Source organism: Oncorhynchus tshawytscha, linkage group LG29, assembly GCF_018296145.1.
Source record: "Oncorhynchus tshawytscha isolate Ot180627B linkage group LG29, Otsh_v2.0, whole genome shotgun sequence".
Lineage (NCBI taxonomy): Eukaryota > Metazoa > Chordata > Actinopteri > Salmoniformes > Salmonidae > Oncorhynchus > Oncorhynchus tshawytscha.
In genome coordinates this window covers 5,680,186-5,697,658 of record NC_056457.1, presented here as the reverse complement: position 1 = coordinate 5,697,658, position 17,473 = coordinate 5,680,186, and the positions used below count along the sequence as shown (strand labels likewise).

The window sequence follows — 17,473 nt, the reverse complement described above, 5'->3', positions numbered from 1 at the left end:
CACACACACACACACACACACCATTTATGTGCACCCACTCACACACACACACACGCACACCATTTATGTGCACCCACTCACACACACACACAGATACACACACACACAGGAAATCCAGTCGTGTTGTGTTTCTCCACTTCCTAAGAATGACTGTTATACATCAGTTTGATTAATGGAGGATCAGACATTGGCTGTGTCCCAAATTCACCCTATTTCCTATATAGTGCACTACTTTTGACCAGGGCCCATAGGGTGCCATTTAGTTGCAGATGTTGGCAGGGAGAAGAGGGAAGGGGAGGGGAGCGAAGGAGGGAAGCATACCCCCGGGGGAGAGCATGAACCAGGGCGATCAGTCGCTCAGGTATCGTGTACCATCGCACCCCCTACCCCAATCTTCCCTCTATTCCATACCCACACTCTTCTAATCTCCCCTTTCACAAACACTATTTTTACTCCTTTTTTCTGAACAACCAACATTGTTAGCATCTATCTATCTAAATGCGCCCTACACTCTCACAGACAAACACACACATACAGACACACTATTTGCCCCTCTCGTTTCTGACAGTTAGTCTAAGCTTGTTAAATCTGTTGCTGTTGGGGTGCTAATTGCCTTTCTAATATTCTCAATAATTCAGTCGGCTGAACTCCTCCGCTGATTAATAACAACAGATAAGTGTGTATGTGTGTGTGTGTGTGCATGTGTCTGTCCTCTCCCCTCCCCAATGTGTGTGTTTGTGTGTGTGCGTAGTACCTGACGGGACTGCGGCTGCTGTCTGGATCTGTGGCGCTGACTGATCCGATGATTGTGCCTACTGCCACGTCTTCTTTGACCTCCATGACATAGCCGACCCGGTCGAACACAGGCGGCTCGTCCACATCCTCCACGATCAGTTTGACCGTCGCCCCGTCCGTGGTCGCCGCATAGCGCAGGAACCGAGGGTCAGGGTTGGAGTTCTCCACCTGGATCCTTAGAGTGTAGGACCGCTTCCTCTCAAAGTCCAGAGACTGAGGAGACAGAGGGAGAGTGGAGAAGAGAGGGTTAACAACTCACACGCACCCAATCGCCAGATGACACATTTCTATTCCACTTTCTTTCCTTTTCACACAGACAAATCCTGTGACATGCAACACCCTCCTTGTCTAAGCAACCCACACACACACACACACACACACACACACGCACGCACGCACAGACACACACGGACACACCAAACAACGCGCACTCTATAAACAATTGAATTGATTCAGTGTGACTCAACCTCTCTGTCCCTCGTCAGTTGACACATTTTTAATTCACTTCCCCTCTCACACAGACAAATCCTGTGACTTGCAACACAATCCTTGTCGAAGTCACACACAATATCAACAATTGAATTCATTCAGTGTAGCTCAACGACTCTCTCTTTTTCTGTGTCTGGCTGCTTTCTGGTGTCTGGGGTGGCAGGGAGCCTAGTGGCTAGAGCGTTGGGCCAGTAACCGGAGTGTTGCTAGTGTAGTTGAAGAACTGTGCAAAGGTAATATACTTGCGACTGGTGACTTGCTGAAACCAGCCTGGTGAGTTGATTCAATACGGGCATTGTCCGGTGTGATAGCGGTATATTTGCATCTCACAGGAGCGAGTCACACCTTTGCTGTAGCAATCTCCAGGACGCAAAGTTCTTGTGGAAATCCTAGGGTCACTGTCACCAGGAGAGGTGTGAAGACTCATGACACTTGAATCGACTAAATGAATGTTACTGTGTGAATTAAATTGTGGCGGTTGGTTTGTTTCAAGAGCTTATAAAGAGCTGCACATTTCAATATGTCTTATTGCATTGTGTGTTTTCTGGTTGCTGTATTTTTAAAGTGACTGGATTTAAATTGTATGTTGGGTTGACTGGTTACCAGGCACATTCCTATTGTCTGGTCATAACATTCAAATTGAGTTGATTAGATTCGAATCTGGGTGTGTTTTCCTGTTTCCGTAATTCAAGCTCCTGCGTGCATCAAACACACCGTTTGTCTCTTCGAGATGATTCTGAACTGAAGACACATGTAACCATGTTAAGTCTTAGCCTATTGGGGATAGTAATTTACTCTGTGTTACTTTGTAATGTATGTATTTCAAGTCTGCACTCTAATTGTTTGAGTGTCAATTATTTCGTAATACATTCTATTAGTTGAATTGAGCAAATGCATTCCTCGTTTTACAGAGTAATTATTTGATTGACTATGTGCCTATAATATAATAGGGCTATTGATAGTTGTTAATTACACAATACACATAGCATATACAGTACGCTTGGTCTCTAACTGTGCATCTCTGAGCTGAGGACAACTCAATAATTTGATGCTAGGACATTAATTGCCCGATATTAGCTCCTTGTTCCTCAGCCTCTTAATAATTGCATAACAGTAAACCTAGACATGTGTATCTTATAGTATTCTGAGTGGTTACTCAAGGCTCGCAACCTTGGCTATACCCACTGGATGCGGGTATGGGCCTATAGCATTCACATAATAATGGAGTCAGATTGATAAATGTAGTTTATTATTATTCAACATACATAATGGAGACCCCTCATCCTCAGTCGATGGGGATTTCCACCAACCGACATAATGGTTGGATCACTTCCACCAAACTAAATGGTGACTCATCCAGCTATTGGCGATATCTATATTACATTACGCTAGTTCAAATCCCGACAAGGTGAAAGATCTGTTGATGTGCCCTTGAGCAAGGCACTTAACCCTAATTGCACCAAGTCTAGGTCCAAGAGGCTTCTAAACGGCTTCTACCCCCAAGCCATAAGACTCCTGAACATCTAATCCTGAACCCCCCTCTTTTACACCGCTGCTACTCTCTGTTGTCACCATCTATGCATGGTCACTTTAATAACTCTAACTACATGTACATATTACTTCAACTAACTGGTGCCCCGCACATTGACTCTGTACCGGTACCCCCTCCCCTGTGTATCGTCTCGCTATTGTTATTTTACTGCTGCTCTTTAACGTCTTGTTACTTTTATTTCTTATTCTTACTCATATATATATATATATATGTATATATGTTTTTTAATTGCATTGTTGGATAGGGGCTTGTAAGTAAGCATTTCACTGTAAGGTCTACGCCTGTTGTATTCGGCGCATGTGACTAATAGAATTGGATTTGATTTGATAACGGCAGCCCCTGGCAGTGACCCCACTCTCCGAGGGTGTATCGGGAGAGTTGGGATATGCAAAAATACGTTTCCAATTCACACATGCGCGTGTGAAAATAGGACAAATATGAGCGCCACACAATTAGCATTATATTCTGTCTTGAGTAAATTTACTCAGGTACGTGGTGTAAAAAAGGTTTAAAGCTCTCTCCTCTTCTTGTGTGTGAACCCCAATAATCTCTCCTTTCTCCTGAAGTGGGCACTTGTTTGCTTCTAAGCGACTTTGGGTCCATTATATAAATACCATGTATTATTATTATTATTATTATTCCCTTCATGGCTTTGAAAGGAAATGATTGGTCTATGCTATGGAAACACTAGCCATGGGATGAAACCTCTGGCTCTGTGCTTCATCTTTAAGAGTGTCATCACACCAACCGCTCTTTGGAAAGAACACATCTGACGTGTGCCTTTAGCTGTGAGGGAGCTACTGCCAAATCAAATGCAGTCATTTAACCAGAGAGGTAGGTGTGTGTGTGTGTGTGTGTGTGTGTGTGTGTGTGCGCACTTGCATCACTGCAGGTTTTTCAATGCCAATGAGCTTTCAACTGGCCACTGTCTGCCTGTACCGAACTTGATATCAAACAAATACAGACATTTGATATGACCCTTCATACTCAATAAATCGTTGAATTATTTTTTTGTCCTTGCTTGGCTTTTCCTCAAGACAGGGGTTTAATGATGTCAACATGAGCATGTGTTGTTTGGTGACAGTGCTAGTGGTACAGGAGAAATGGCATGCCCTTTTACCTAGATGAGCCATTTAATTAAAGTAGGCTCGGCTGTAGACCAGACCCTGTACACACGCACATGCACACGCCCGCACATACACACAGAGCGAGAGAGAGCGAGCCGAGATCCCTCCAATATCATTACAACGGTAGCATCAGCAGAAGGCAATTACATCTCCTCCCTCCACTCAATGACGACCTGGTGGAAGTGGCGTGATCGATTTAAAGCCACACTAGAGGATAAGAGGGCGTTTGATAAAGCAACAATCTGATTCTGTTTAATACATCAAAACATACTATAGCTCAGAGCACCCAGAGGACTACTGGCTGGTTCTGGTGAAATAAATACCCAGCATCAATCTGATCTGCACTCAGAAACCGTGACTAAGAATGCATCCTATCTGAGCATGTGAATGTACAATCTGACATGACTGGATAGCAATGTGGCAAAATCCACCCTTTCAAAAAGCAAGGTGAAGCTGTTACCATATCACTTAAATCTACCAGATACTTTTAGGGCCCTAGGGAGTACTGGTTAGGGGTTGATTTGGAATGCAAACATTTTGAACAAGTGTGGACAGTCGTACAGTCTAGCGCAGTGTTTCCCAAACTCTCTCCAAGGGGTGCACGTCTTGGTTTTTGCCCGAACACTACACAGCTGAATCAAGTTATCAAAGCTTGAGGATTCATTGATTATTTGAATCAGTTGTGTAGTGCTAGGGTAAAAACAAAAACGTGCACCCCTTGGGGCCCCGAGGATCGAGTTTGGGAAACCTTGATCTAGTGTTTATAGGGGTTACGGTTCAATTTCGAATCCAGCCATACTGAACTTTCTGAGTGTGATAACACCTAGGGAGTAGGGACGAATGCCCCATTAACAAGGGACTAGGAGTGATTTGGAATCCAGCCATACTGAAGGAGTGACCTAGGGATTAGGAGCGAAGGAATAGGGACTAGGGACAAGGGTAGTGGTAGATTTGGAATCCAGCCATTCACTGACCTTCCTGAGGGTGATGACACCATCCTGTGTGCTCCTATTGGTTGAGATGTCAAACATGGAGGGGCCGTCGCTGCTGGTGATTCGGTAGTTCATCTCAGCGTTCCTGCCGATGTCAGCGTCCGTAGCTCGCAGCACGGCCACTGTCGAGCCCGGTTCTGTCGACTCGGGAGCTTTGAACTCATACAGACCTGGAGGAAAGAAATGCGCACGTTCGCTTTTTCCATCTGTAGAACATGGATCAACCCCTAAACTAAACTATACTTTTAAATACTGTACATCTTCAAAGCCAAGATCAATCAATCTTGCATCATTTATTTATTTAACTTTATTTTCACCAGATGATTTCCTGGTTTGAGCCAGATAAATTGATGCGTCCCTGTCTGCCAGCTTGAGCACCCCACTGTATCTCATATGCTTCAATAAATAGCTGGTCTGGTCTGCAGAGGGATGGACCTGCTATACACATGGGCTGCATATACAAACACCACTGACACCCTCATAAAACATGCTGACATCATTCTGGACAACGCCTGAGTCGGCAGGTCCCACACACACATCTTGCATGCAGGCACGCAAGTGTACACACACACACACACACACGCGCACACACAAAGGCATGGGCACACACACAGACTCAGACATTTTTGTTTTACTATCGTTGTAGGGAACAAACAATTAATTCCCATTCAAAATCCTATTTTCCTTAACCCTAACCTTAACCCCTAACCATAACTATCCTTGTGAGGAATTATGGTCTCCACATGGATAGTAAAACCACACACACACATATCACACTCCCTTCTTGTTCTGTCCATTGAGGTTAGGTGCAGGGACAGTGTTTGTCTCCCTGTTGTAGAGGGTGATAAACGGAGTCAGGGTTTCTACGTTTGTGTGAGTTTTGTCACGTGAAGAGCTGTTTGGCTTGTGCGCGTTGATTCTAACCGAGTGTAACACGCCCACACACACACACGCAAACACACAGAGATAAACACAGAGACACAGAAGCACACACACACACACACACACACACTGCTGTTACTGAGGGGAAACAAAATGACACCAGTAATCTGTCAATCTGATGCAGCTGCCTTTGCAATTCACCAGATGCACCAGAAAGGGAGAGAGCAAGGGAAAGAGAGGGACAGGAGACAATGTGTGAGAGAAGATGGAAGGAAAGTGGGAGAGGAGTGTATGAGAAAAAGATGAATGGCAAAAAAGAAACACTGAAAGCGAGGACGAGGAAGGAGTAGAAACACGAGAAACAAAGGACAGTAGCGGAGCCACACACGGTGACATTGAGAGCGTTAGAGAGAGCAAGAGAAAGAGATGGAGAATGACAGAGAGAAAGAGAATGAAAGTGATAGAGTTAGAGATAAAGAGAGAGCGACAGAGAAAGAGTGAAGAAGATAAAACCCACAGTGAACTCTTTTCATTTAATAGGGATTAGCAGGCCGATCTGATGCACTGTGCAGGACCCTTCACTCTCTCATATGGCTCTACATTTAATTATGCCAAGCCTTCAAGAGAGCGGCACTGCCACACACACACACACACACACACACACGCCACAGCAGCACAGTAATACTTGCTGCAATAATCCACATTCATTTTGAAATTGCCACCAGATGGAGGCTGCCTTGTTGGCACAAGCCTGTATAGTGAACTGAGTTTTATATTCAGGGGACTGATGTGTGTGTGTGTGTGTGTGCGTGCGTGCGTGCGTGGATGAGCGCATGTGCGCGTTTGTGTGTGCTTATGTGTGTGTGTGTGAGTGAGTGCATGTGCATACACACATCTGTCTGTTTTTGTGCACTATACTCACTCTTTGGGAAGCGTGGTGGGTTGTCATTGACATCAGAGAGGGTAATGCTGACTGTGGTGGTCCCTGATAACCCACCCATCTGTCCAGCCATGTCTTTAGCCTGGATCACAACCACATAGTTCTCCTTGGTCTCCCTGTCCATGTTAGGCAGGGCTGTCTTGATCACACCTGAATGTGAAGGACAGACAGTCAGGACAGACGATCAAAGTGATGCAAGACTAGATACTTCTGATCGATATAGATATTTATAGCACTAACACTTTTTCCAAAGAGGAAATTAATTGAATATCAAACAATAGGGGATGTGAGGGTTGATGGTGCACATCATTCAAACCTAGTTCTGAGCAGCGTTGGTGAAACGCACGGTGAACGCAGGGGTATAAAACTCTCATCCTGCTCTTTCATCACTTAGGATGTGGCAGCAAGGGAGGAGGGAGACACAGAGGAGTGTGTGTATCTCACTCGCTGATGGACAGCTAGCAACTGAAAAACATGCTAGTCCATTCAAGTAGTTCTGAGGGGGAACAATACATAGATACACAGTATGTGTGTGTACTGTATGTATACACCAGTACACTCTGAATACATCTCTCTACACTATCTTTCTCTCTCTTTATCTTTCTTCTCTCTCTCTCTCTCTCGTTCTCCCTCTATTCTTTCTTAATCTCACTCTCTCTCTTTTATCTCTCTCTCTCTCTCTCTCTCTCTGTCTCTCTCTTCTTTCTATATTTTTATCTGTCCCACTCCCTCTCTCGTGTTTTGCTACTCTCCCTCATTCACTCTTATTCCTATTCTCCTCACAGTCACACAGAGCGAGAGAGCGAATCATGCTTATGATGTCCAAGCCTGCCTTTGTGTAGGGGGGGGGATGTCAGTTTACATGGCACATCTGGCATAAACCACATTACTGTTAATCCTGCGATTAAAACGGCAAATATATTTTTTGGGGGTCGCCATTTCCCTTTTGTTCACGCAAAGAACACATTTGGGATCCATTCCAAAGCACACATTACAAATGATTAAATATAGCAGTGGTGACGGAGCAGTGGGATCGAAAAGCGGCGGCTGGCGGAGATTCTGTCCTTCTTTTCTGTCATGTCTCTTCAGTCTGACACGGGAGTTAATAGCCGCGGTGAACGCACACGCACACACGCACACACACACACATACAGAGCCTCCAATTCCTGGTTCACTCGCAGTATGAATTTGGGTTCCATTCAGGTGTTAGTTGAATCTTCAGTGAGGCAGGTTAATGGCACCTTGTATATACTTCCCTGGGAACTTTGCTCCCTTGCGCCACAGATAGACTGTAGAGGGTAAATATTATAGAACTCTGTATTTGCATTGTAACTGACCCTAATTCTCCTTTCTGTCTACAGAAAATCAAAAAGACAGGGTCTGGGGCTGTGTGGCGCAGTGGTTAAGGGCGCTGTACTGCAGCGCCACCTGTACCACCAGAGACTCGCGCCCAGGCTCTGTCTTAACTGGCCGGGTCCGTGGGGCGACGCACAATTGGCCTAGCGTCGTCTGGGTTAGGGAGGGGTTGGCCGGTAGGGATATCCTTGTCTCATCGCGCGACTCCTGTGGCGGGCTAACCAAGGTTGCCAGGTGCACGGTTTTTCCTCTGACACATTGGTGCGGCTGGCTTCCGGGTCTGATGCGCGCTGTGTTAAGAAGCAGTGCTTCTTGTGTATCGGAGGACGCATGACTTTCAACCTTCATCTCTCCCGAGCCCGTATGGGAGTTGTAGCGATGAGACAAGATAGTAGCTACTAAACAATTGGATACCACGAAATTGGGGAGAAAATGGGGTAAAAAAAAAAAAAGACAGTGTCTGTTAACACTGACCAGTGTTGGGCTCTACAGAGAAGTATGGCTGTCCTTGCAGGATGCTGTAGACCACCCTGGCACTGTTACCATATGTAGGGTCATCAGCGTCTGTAGCGGTCACCTGCATCACCACCGTGCCTGGGGAAGGAAAGAAGGAGGAGGAGAAAAAAAAGAGGTGAGCAAAGTTATACACATGGAATGGAGTCGGAGGGCGTTGGGGAGCACTCAATAACACAAGATTCAAGACAACTTCCTGAATAAGGCCAATAAAGTGAACTGGGCTGAACTGAAGTCTTTGGTGGCGTCACAAATGACCCCCCCAAGCAGCTCTGCTGTCTGCAAACCCCTAAAAAAACTATTTATGTATCTCGAGTGTCTAACAACCATATATCTGATCTAAGGCAACGGCTGTGATCCATTTTCCTTATCAAAGAGGCGGAGAATGATATTTCAACAGAACAAAGGGGAGAAGTGTTTGTCAAATAGTACCTCCCAGCGATGCCTAGTGGGGCCCAGTGTTGACTCGTTAAATGCATAAGAATAATTAATTGAGTGGAACTATTTAATGGCAGTGAACATAAATATAGAATTGTGCAAATGACATTGGAATCGTGACCAACGGAAACTTCTAATTCAGTGCCAACGTGAGGTCTGCACGGGTGAAACTAGTGGGGCGCTTTACATTGCTGCACAAACATCGGAAAGTTACTTTTCTCTTTATCCTCTTAATTTAATAAATAAAGTGCAAGCTAATTTCTTTGATGATACCACTTTGCTTTCTGAAGAGGGAATGCTCAGTAGTTCACAGGACAAAGTGTCCAGTCAATTGCACTACAAAGGCCGGTCCAGAACAGGCCCTCTTTCAAGGCACACCTCACTTGTGGCTATGGGCAACTGCTTTTCTTACTTAGAGTTTGTAAACAGGCTAACAGTTTGTCACTTGTCGGTGTTATGTGACTATTTAGTGTTAAGTGTATACTTCACATACCCAAGACTACCTAATATCTGAACTGCATGATTAATCGTCTTGAATTCCAACTACATTATTGACATACGCCAGGCAAAAACAGAGTTTTTAATGTGTTGCAATTGATAACTGGACAGAGTATTCATAAGATTAGCTCAAATATATAATATAATCAGCATCATTGGGCCGCTTCACTTAGTTTGTTTGGCTGTAATAAAACAGTTAATGGCCTGTAATCATTCGCATTTAACGACTCAATTTATTCACCCCAAATGGCAACCTTTTCCCTATGAGCCCTGCTCAAATGTAGTGCACTGCATAGGGAATAGGGTGCTATTTGTGGATGTGGACAATCTTTCCTCTCATTATTATGATTGATAAAGCCCTCATTGATCCAACAGGATAGGAATTTGTTTGTAACAACTTTGGCTCGTCTCACACATAAGCCTTCTAATCCTGCAATCCATTGCATATACAAGTATGGCATATATTATTACCACTGACTGCATGAGATCCCCCTCTTCTATAATGATGTCCAGGCTATCAGCTTAACTGTGGACCTGTTTAACAATGGTCGGTCAGGCTATGAGTTACAGTTACACACAGGGCAAAACTGGATGACATGGTTATGACTTGACAACCAGAAACATTTCAACCACTTCTGCCCTGGTAGGTGTCTGTGGTAAGGAGTGAGTGAGATGGGATGTAGGGCTGTAGCCTACTTCTGTCATACGTACCAAGAGGTTACATATTTGGTATGTGTGTGAATTAAGGGTCAGGGTGTAGGTTGTTCATACGCACCCAGTGGGGACATCTCAGGTACCTCTGTGAAGTAAGGGTCCTTGGTAAACTTGGGCTCATTGTCGTTAATGTCATGAATCTTGATGATAAACTCTGACTCTCCCTCTAGAGAGGTGTTAGTGATTCTGTTGACGGCCTTGGCCCGGAGCGTGTAGTAGGCCTTCTCCTCCCGGTCCAATCTCTTAGTGGCATGGATATCCCCAGAGTTCTCATCGATGATGAACAGACTACCGGCTCCATCACCGGTCAGGACGTATCGTATGCTACCGTCACCCCGGTCCCCGTCTGAGTGGAGCTGTAAGAGTAATGAGAAACAAAGGGGGCGGAGTCAGTTCACAATGGCACTCAATCTCAATACAAAGGATTTGCAGTGAATATGTACATTTCAATTATTGGACTCCTCTTGGGACAAAGAAACTTCAATAGTCTATGCCACTCTGTGCTCGTGACTGATTGCAAATGATTTGAAGACAAATAATCTAACTATGACAGAACGATATCCTGACCATTTACATATTTTTTCTAAAATGACTCTTTAGATGTTTGATTTAAGACATTTGTGTTGTCCCCAATTTCCTATGCCATTTGTAGAAATAATTATAGTTTCATAGAAATGTAATCAGGTTGAGTGTGACCAGTGTGTCCTATGTCTGTTCTTACTAACTCCGAGATCAGATTTCTCTAACATGCTGTAGAAATATGACGTGATATTTTCACTTCTTCTTTTCTTCAATCATCTCCTCTCCTATCAATCTCCTCTCTACTCCACTATTTGCCCACTCTCCTGATGTGGCCTGTTTCTGTCTGCATGAACAACAGCTTAGCTTGCTCTGACATTTTAATTCAGCCACAAAATCTCCTCAACATATTCATGTCTGGGAACTCATCAAAATCTTGTCTGCGTCCTGAATTGCACTGTATTCCCTATACAGTGCACTTCCAGGGCCCATATATCTGGTCAAAAGTAGTGCACTATATGGTATAGCCAATAGTGTACTACTTGGGACACAAAACTTGTCCTTCCTCTCTTTCCTCCTGCTGTTCCCCTCCTTTATTATTTATATTTTAGTGCATTCAGAAAGTATTCAGACCCCCTGACTTTTTCCACATTTTGTTACATTACAGCCTTATTCTAAAATGGATTCCATTTTCTACTGAATCTACTGAAATATCACATTTACATAAGCATTCAGAGCCTTTACTCAGTACTTTGTTGAAGAACCTTTGGCAGCAATTACAGTCTCGAGTGTTCTTCGGTATGACGCTACAAGCTTGGCACACATGTATTTGGGGAGTTTATTCCATTCTTCTTTGCAGATCCTCTCAAGCTCTGTCAGGTTAGATGGGGTTGTTACTGTACAGCTATTTTCTGGTCTCTCCAGAGATGTTCGATCGGGTTTAAGTCTGGCTGGGCCACTCAAGGACATTCAGAGACTTGTCCCAAAGTCACTCCTGTGATGTCTTGGCTGTGTGCTTAGGGTCGATGTCCTGTTGGAAGGTGAACCTTTGCCCCAGTCTGAGGTCCTGAGTGCTCTGGAGCAGGTTATCATCAAGCATCTCTCTGTACTTTGCTCCGTTCATCTTTCCCTTGATCCTGACTAGTCTCCCAGTCCCTGATGCTGAAAAACATTCCAACAGCATGATGCTGCCAACACCATTCTTCACCGTAGGAAAGTTGCCAGGTTTCCTCCTGACATGATGCTTGGCATTCAGGCCAAAGAATTAAATATTGGTTTCATTACACCAGAGAATCTGTTTTCTCAAGGTCTGAGAGTCCCGTTAATGCGAGTGTATTTGTCTTTCATAGTGTTCAGTTTATGTTTTAAAATAAACATTACGGACACTTACCACACTGCGTTTTGGTCCTCCGATCCTTCTCGCTTCTCCTCCTCAGAAGAGGAGGACAAGATCCCTTACAGCTATAAGAATATGTTGAAGGCTAGCTGTATTGGGTGCAGATGACTGATATGCTCATTTTTGTGTCCGTCTCTACACGTATACAGACGAGAAGGCATACAAAGGATTGCCAATGGGTATTGGTTTGTTATGCAGATCACATGTAACCTCTTCAATGAAAATCCCTACATTATGGACAAGGTATGTGTATGAACACCATTATAAAAAACGTTTTTTTTCCCCCATTCACATTTACAAAAAAAAACAAGGTATGAATACTGTTGTGTGCATGTTTGTTAAACATCTGTATAATGACTATTTATTGGATTCACAGACCCTTCCTACACCTGATGAATATAACAGGAAACCTGTCCGATCCCCATGCACTGCAAAATCATTGCTATGGATATGGAGAACATCAACATTAACATACCAGAGGATATACCAGTTGGACTTGGGGCTCTGCTGGGAGTTTACCTCATATTTAGATTTTTTTCCCCCTGCTTTGACACTGAAAATCATAAACACTGACATTTACAATATTGTGTTATTGTTATCCTTATTATTATTAATAATAATAAAAAAAATAGGGGAGGGGGGGGTAGTTAAAAAATTAAACTGTTTAATGGGTTCTTTGAAGAACTTATAGGGGTTCTTCTACAGTTTCAATTTGAAGAACCACTAAAGGATACTCCAGGAACCTAGTGTAGTCTCTATTATGCCCCTCAATTATCTCAGCCAATCATGGACCCTTCCTTTCTTCCTACATAGCTCATTTATTCATATTTACGGGCCCCAGACCAGCTTGTAATTAAGGCATATGAAAGTTCTTATGTTAAAGAACACAATATTTTTTTTCAAAAAGCCCTACTTTGAAGTAGGAAATAGCATCAAAAGCCTACGATCCTGAATCCGGTCACATAATGTGGTGTGTGACTTGCTAGCTTCTGGTGCTGGACAGATGGAGTATGTTAGATTGTGCAGTCAGTAAATTCAATCAGGTGGATGAGCACCTCAACAGTATGAATGTGTCCCAAATTGCACCCTATTCCCTATGCAGTGCACTACTTTTGATCAGAGCCCTATGGGTCTGTGGGCCCTGGTCGAAAGTAATGCACTACATAAGAAATAGGGCACCATTTGGGACGAAGACAGTATGCACCCTACTCCTAACTCCCTCTCTCCCTAAAATATGAATGGCTTTTTACTTCAGGTGCTGGAAGGGTTTATATAATTAATTCATTGTGTTCTGTGTGAAAACAAAGCTGTGGAAGCAAAATGGCTGCCTTTTAAGTTTAGCATCTTTAACATTTCTGTATTTGTTGTAAACACTGAAAGATATGATCGTTGTGTTTTCCACCTATGTAACCAAGTTGGGAGAAGCTAGCTACTGACTGTCTATATTTGTGGTTATGTTGTGCTGACCATGTACCTCCCCTCTGGTGTGGCAGGTAGCTGAGTGGTTAAGTGTGTTGGGCCAGTAACCAGAAGGTTGGTTGTTCAGATCCCTGAGCTGGCAAGGTGAAAAGTCTGTGTTTTTGTCCTGAGCAAGGCAGTTAACCCCCAACAACAACTTTGTGTACGTTGATTAAGGCAGCCCCCACACCTCTCTGATTCAGAGGAGTTGGATTAAAAGGTAGAAGGGCACATTTCAGTTGAATGCATTCAGTTGTGCATCTGACTGGTTATCTTCTTGATCCTCTCCCAATGAGATACATTTAAGTAATTTAGCAGACACATATCCAGAGCAACTTAAAGGAGCAATTAGGGTTAAGTGCCTTGCTTAAGGTCACATCAACAGATTTTTCACATAGTCCGCTTGGGGATTCAAACCAGCAACCTTTTGATTACTGGCACAACGCTCTTAACCGCTAGGCTACCTGCCACCAATAGACAGACAGTGTGACATATTCCGTCCAATCTTGTTTGTATGGACAGAGTGAGCGCTCGGGGTCTGCTCTTTTGGTTTTGAGGGGTTCAGCATCATTCCTTCATTCCCCTGAAGGATATTACACAGCCAGCTCAGTGTATCGAACCCCTGCTCTCCTCTCCTGCTTACTGCACTAAGGTTTGTGATCCCTCCGTCTCCCTCCTCTTCTAGTCACCCACCCTACCCCTTTCTATGGTAGAAGTGAATTTACAGCCGCCCACCCGGGTCCCTGCTACTCAAATTAGGAGAAAAACCTCTCCCGAAAATCAATCTGTCAGCCAGACGTGGATCCACAATGGCTCCTGATAAATTTATCTTGAAAATTCAATAAAAGACTCACCAGGGGGAAGAAAGCATTGATCATGGCCACCAGGATACCTCCACACATTGATGCAGAGCCCTTTCTCCTCCGTCCACCATGATATCAAATCATAATGAAATAAAGCAAAGGAGGAATGTGTCCTAAATGGCACCCTATTCCCTATTTAGTGAACTTCTTTAGTGTGTAATTTGGGAAGCACACAAGGAAGATGCTCCAGTACTAGTGCTACAGGAGAGCTTTGGTATTTTGTGGAGCGAGTTTCTGTTCTGTAGGTCACCCATACTCTATTAGATTAAGAATTATTCAATTTTATTACACACAATAAAGAGGTCATGAGACAGTAGTTTTGAAAGGCAACATTAACCAACTCCTCAAGATCCATAAATCCTAACATTTTAAGTGTAATAATAATAATAATAATCAATACATTCCTAAAAATAATGATATCACATGCGATTTTACCTCAATTCTGCATATTAGGAGCAGGAATATTGTAGATGTTTTTATTTTAAATGAATGTATATCATTAGCACAGAAAATGACATGGTGGTCCAGACATATTTAGCTGCCATTTGAGTATCACAGAGCTATAGGGTATACAATATGTATCGTTTTAGACGAGGCCCTTAGGTCAACCAGCCAGTTACCCTTTTAGCCCTACAGTCTACCGCCAAATAGTCTAAGTGTGTCCCAAATGGCACACTATCCCATATGCAGTGGACTAGGGCAAATATTGACTTATACAATCAATAACATGATTATTTAAATAACATAACAAAGTGGTAACTATTTCATAATTGGGATACACATAGGCACTTGAGGAACTCAACTTGTGTAAGCCTCATTTAAGACATGCTCCAGAATACTGACAACTACTAAGTATTTTTATAAACATTCCAATTTGGGCTGGATGTGTAGTTCATACATGTGTAACCGATGTGAAATGGCTAGCTAGTTAGCGGTGGTGCGCGCTAATAGCATTTCAATCGGTGACGTCACTCGCTCTGAGACTTGAAGTAGTGGTTCCCCTTGCTCTGCAAGGGCCGTGGCTTTTGTGGTGCGATGGGTAACGATGCTTCGTGGGTGTCAGTAGTTGATGTGTGCAGAGAGTCCCTGGTTCGAGCCCAGGGTACGGACAAAATTATACTGTTACACATGCATAATCTATGAGTAGAATTACTGTAGTACCTCAGTTAGCGACGAAATCCCTAGTTTGAAAGCGACATCATGCACAGATGAGCATGAGAGAACAATGACGTGGTGCACATATCTGCACGTACAGTGGTTCCTCCTTTAGAAGATGCGAACTTGCACCGCGCGACTTAGAGGTACCCAGTGTCATGGCTTCATTGCTCCAGATTACCACAAGGGGGAGATAGAGCACTCATTATGCATTTGGGTCCCAAGGTTTTTTATGACCAATCATATCGAGTGGTTCCAATGAAGTATTTTGGCGCGAGCCACCCTTGCCTTGTGGCGTGCTTCAACAAAGATGGCTGACAAAACATTATAGTGGAACCAGATGTAAGTTGTTATAACGTCATAACGAGTCAAGCAAAACATTTACAATTGAGAGGAATATGTTAGTTAATGTAAAGACAAACATTTGTGCATATTCTTTTGTCATAAAGTTAATTTACGAAAATCTCTATTTAGCAAGTTGACTAGCTATCATTAGCCAGCTAGCTAGTGTTAGGACAATGAATTTGTAATTCGTGTGGTTTAATGTTTTAGGGACTCCTGAGAAAAGCAGCAAAACAGGCTGTCGTCTTGTGAAACAGTGGATGTAAAGAATCTAGCTAGCTAAAGCATTTACTGCAAATTGATGCAGCTCCAGTAACATAGCTAGCTAACTATTTACTTGTTGATTGTGTAGTGGAGGATAAAAATAACTATGCATATGGATGTGTAGCTAGCTACAGTATATAGCCGATCTGTGCATGGACCCTAAAACATTTGGTATGAATATTAGTTTAGAACCTATCTATGAACCTCAGCTATCATAGTTGTATCAACTTCAAGTCTGAATGGCATTAATGAAGCCTATGGATAGAGTAGAATATAATAACTTTATTGCGCCAAGGATGCAAGTCCTATATACACATGTTCTGTAGTTATTACCATGCATGAGATTCCAACATTGTAGCCTGTACATTGAATATATTCACTGATCATGTACTCTTCCCTGGCAAATAAAGGTGCGGCTCTCTGAGACATTCTTTTTCAGTCATATCAAACTCCATTATTTGAATGATGCTGTGTCTGCATGTATGTATTACAACTATACACGTCAACAATGTTTACCACTCCTGCTCCTGGGACATCAATGATTACACATTGTAACAGGACAAAGGATATTATTTCAATGAGGTACTTAATTTCAACCAGTGAAGAATGTGAAACGCTTTATTGAATGAAGTTCATTATCCAGGTGTTACAAATACATAAATGCATTATAATTATGATAATTGTAATATTATAAATACAAGTTGAATCTGTACTTCAATGCACATATGGTGTGCATTATAAAACTAGGAAGAAAAACGAGGTGGGGAGAGGTGTAGAAGACAGAAAGGGAAATAGGTAAGAACAGCGGGAGACAGCAAATGATTCATGAATTACAGTGCTACCCTAATATTCTCTCAGTTCATCACCATTGCGGTGTCTCCTAACCAGCCTTGAGCCCCTAGTTGGCCCGAAGGTTATCTTAAGAGCGGGTGAGGTGGCGATGATAGGACTGGCTTCCTCTCACATCAACACATACCTGCAGACGAGTGACAAATAGATAGAGAGAGAGCATGATTAAGCCTTGTTTTTCCCCCATCTTAAATCAGGAGGTAAAATGCAAAACTGACCTTGGATCATTAACTCCGGGACTACTACATCGATGTCTGTATTTCAATGTAAAACATCTCTATAATAATACTTCCTGTTGACCTGACCAAGTGACATCTCACCTATGATCATG

General features: G+C 43.2%; 1 protein-coding gene across 1 annotated transcript in view; it reads right to left on the bottom strand.

The window, feature by feature from the left end:
- The window catches only part of LOC112228029 (cadherin-6-like), an 85,194-nt gene that overhangs the window by 7,662 nt on the left and 60,059 nt on the right, over positions 1 to 17,473 (bottom strand). The window contains exons 3-7 of the mRNA XM_024393149.2: positions 10,358 to 10,652; positions 8,608 to 8,727; positions 6,760 to 6,927; positions 4,938 to 5,125; positions 755 to 1,008 (exon numbers count right to left, since the gene is read on the bottom strand). Coding sequence (XP_024248917.1) covers positions 755 to 1,008; positions 4,938 to 5,125; positions 6,760 to 6,927; positions 8,608 to 8,727; positions 10,358 to 10,652 — 1,025 coding nt within the window. The remainder of the gene's footprint in view (positions 1 to 754; positions 1,009 to 4,937; positions 5,126 to 6,759; positions 6,928 to 8,607; positions 8,728 to 10,357; positions 10,653 to 17,473) is intronic.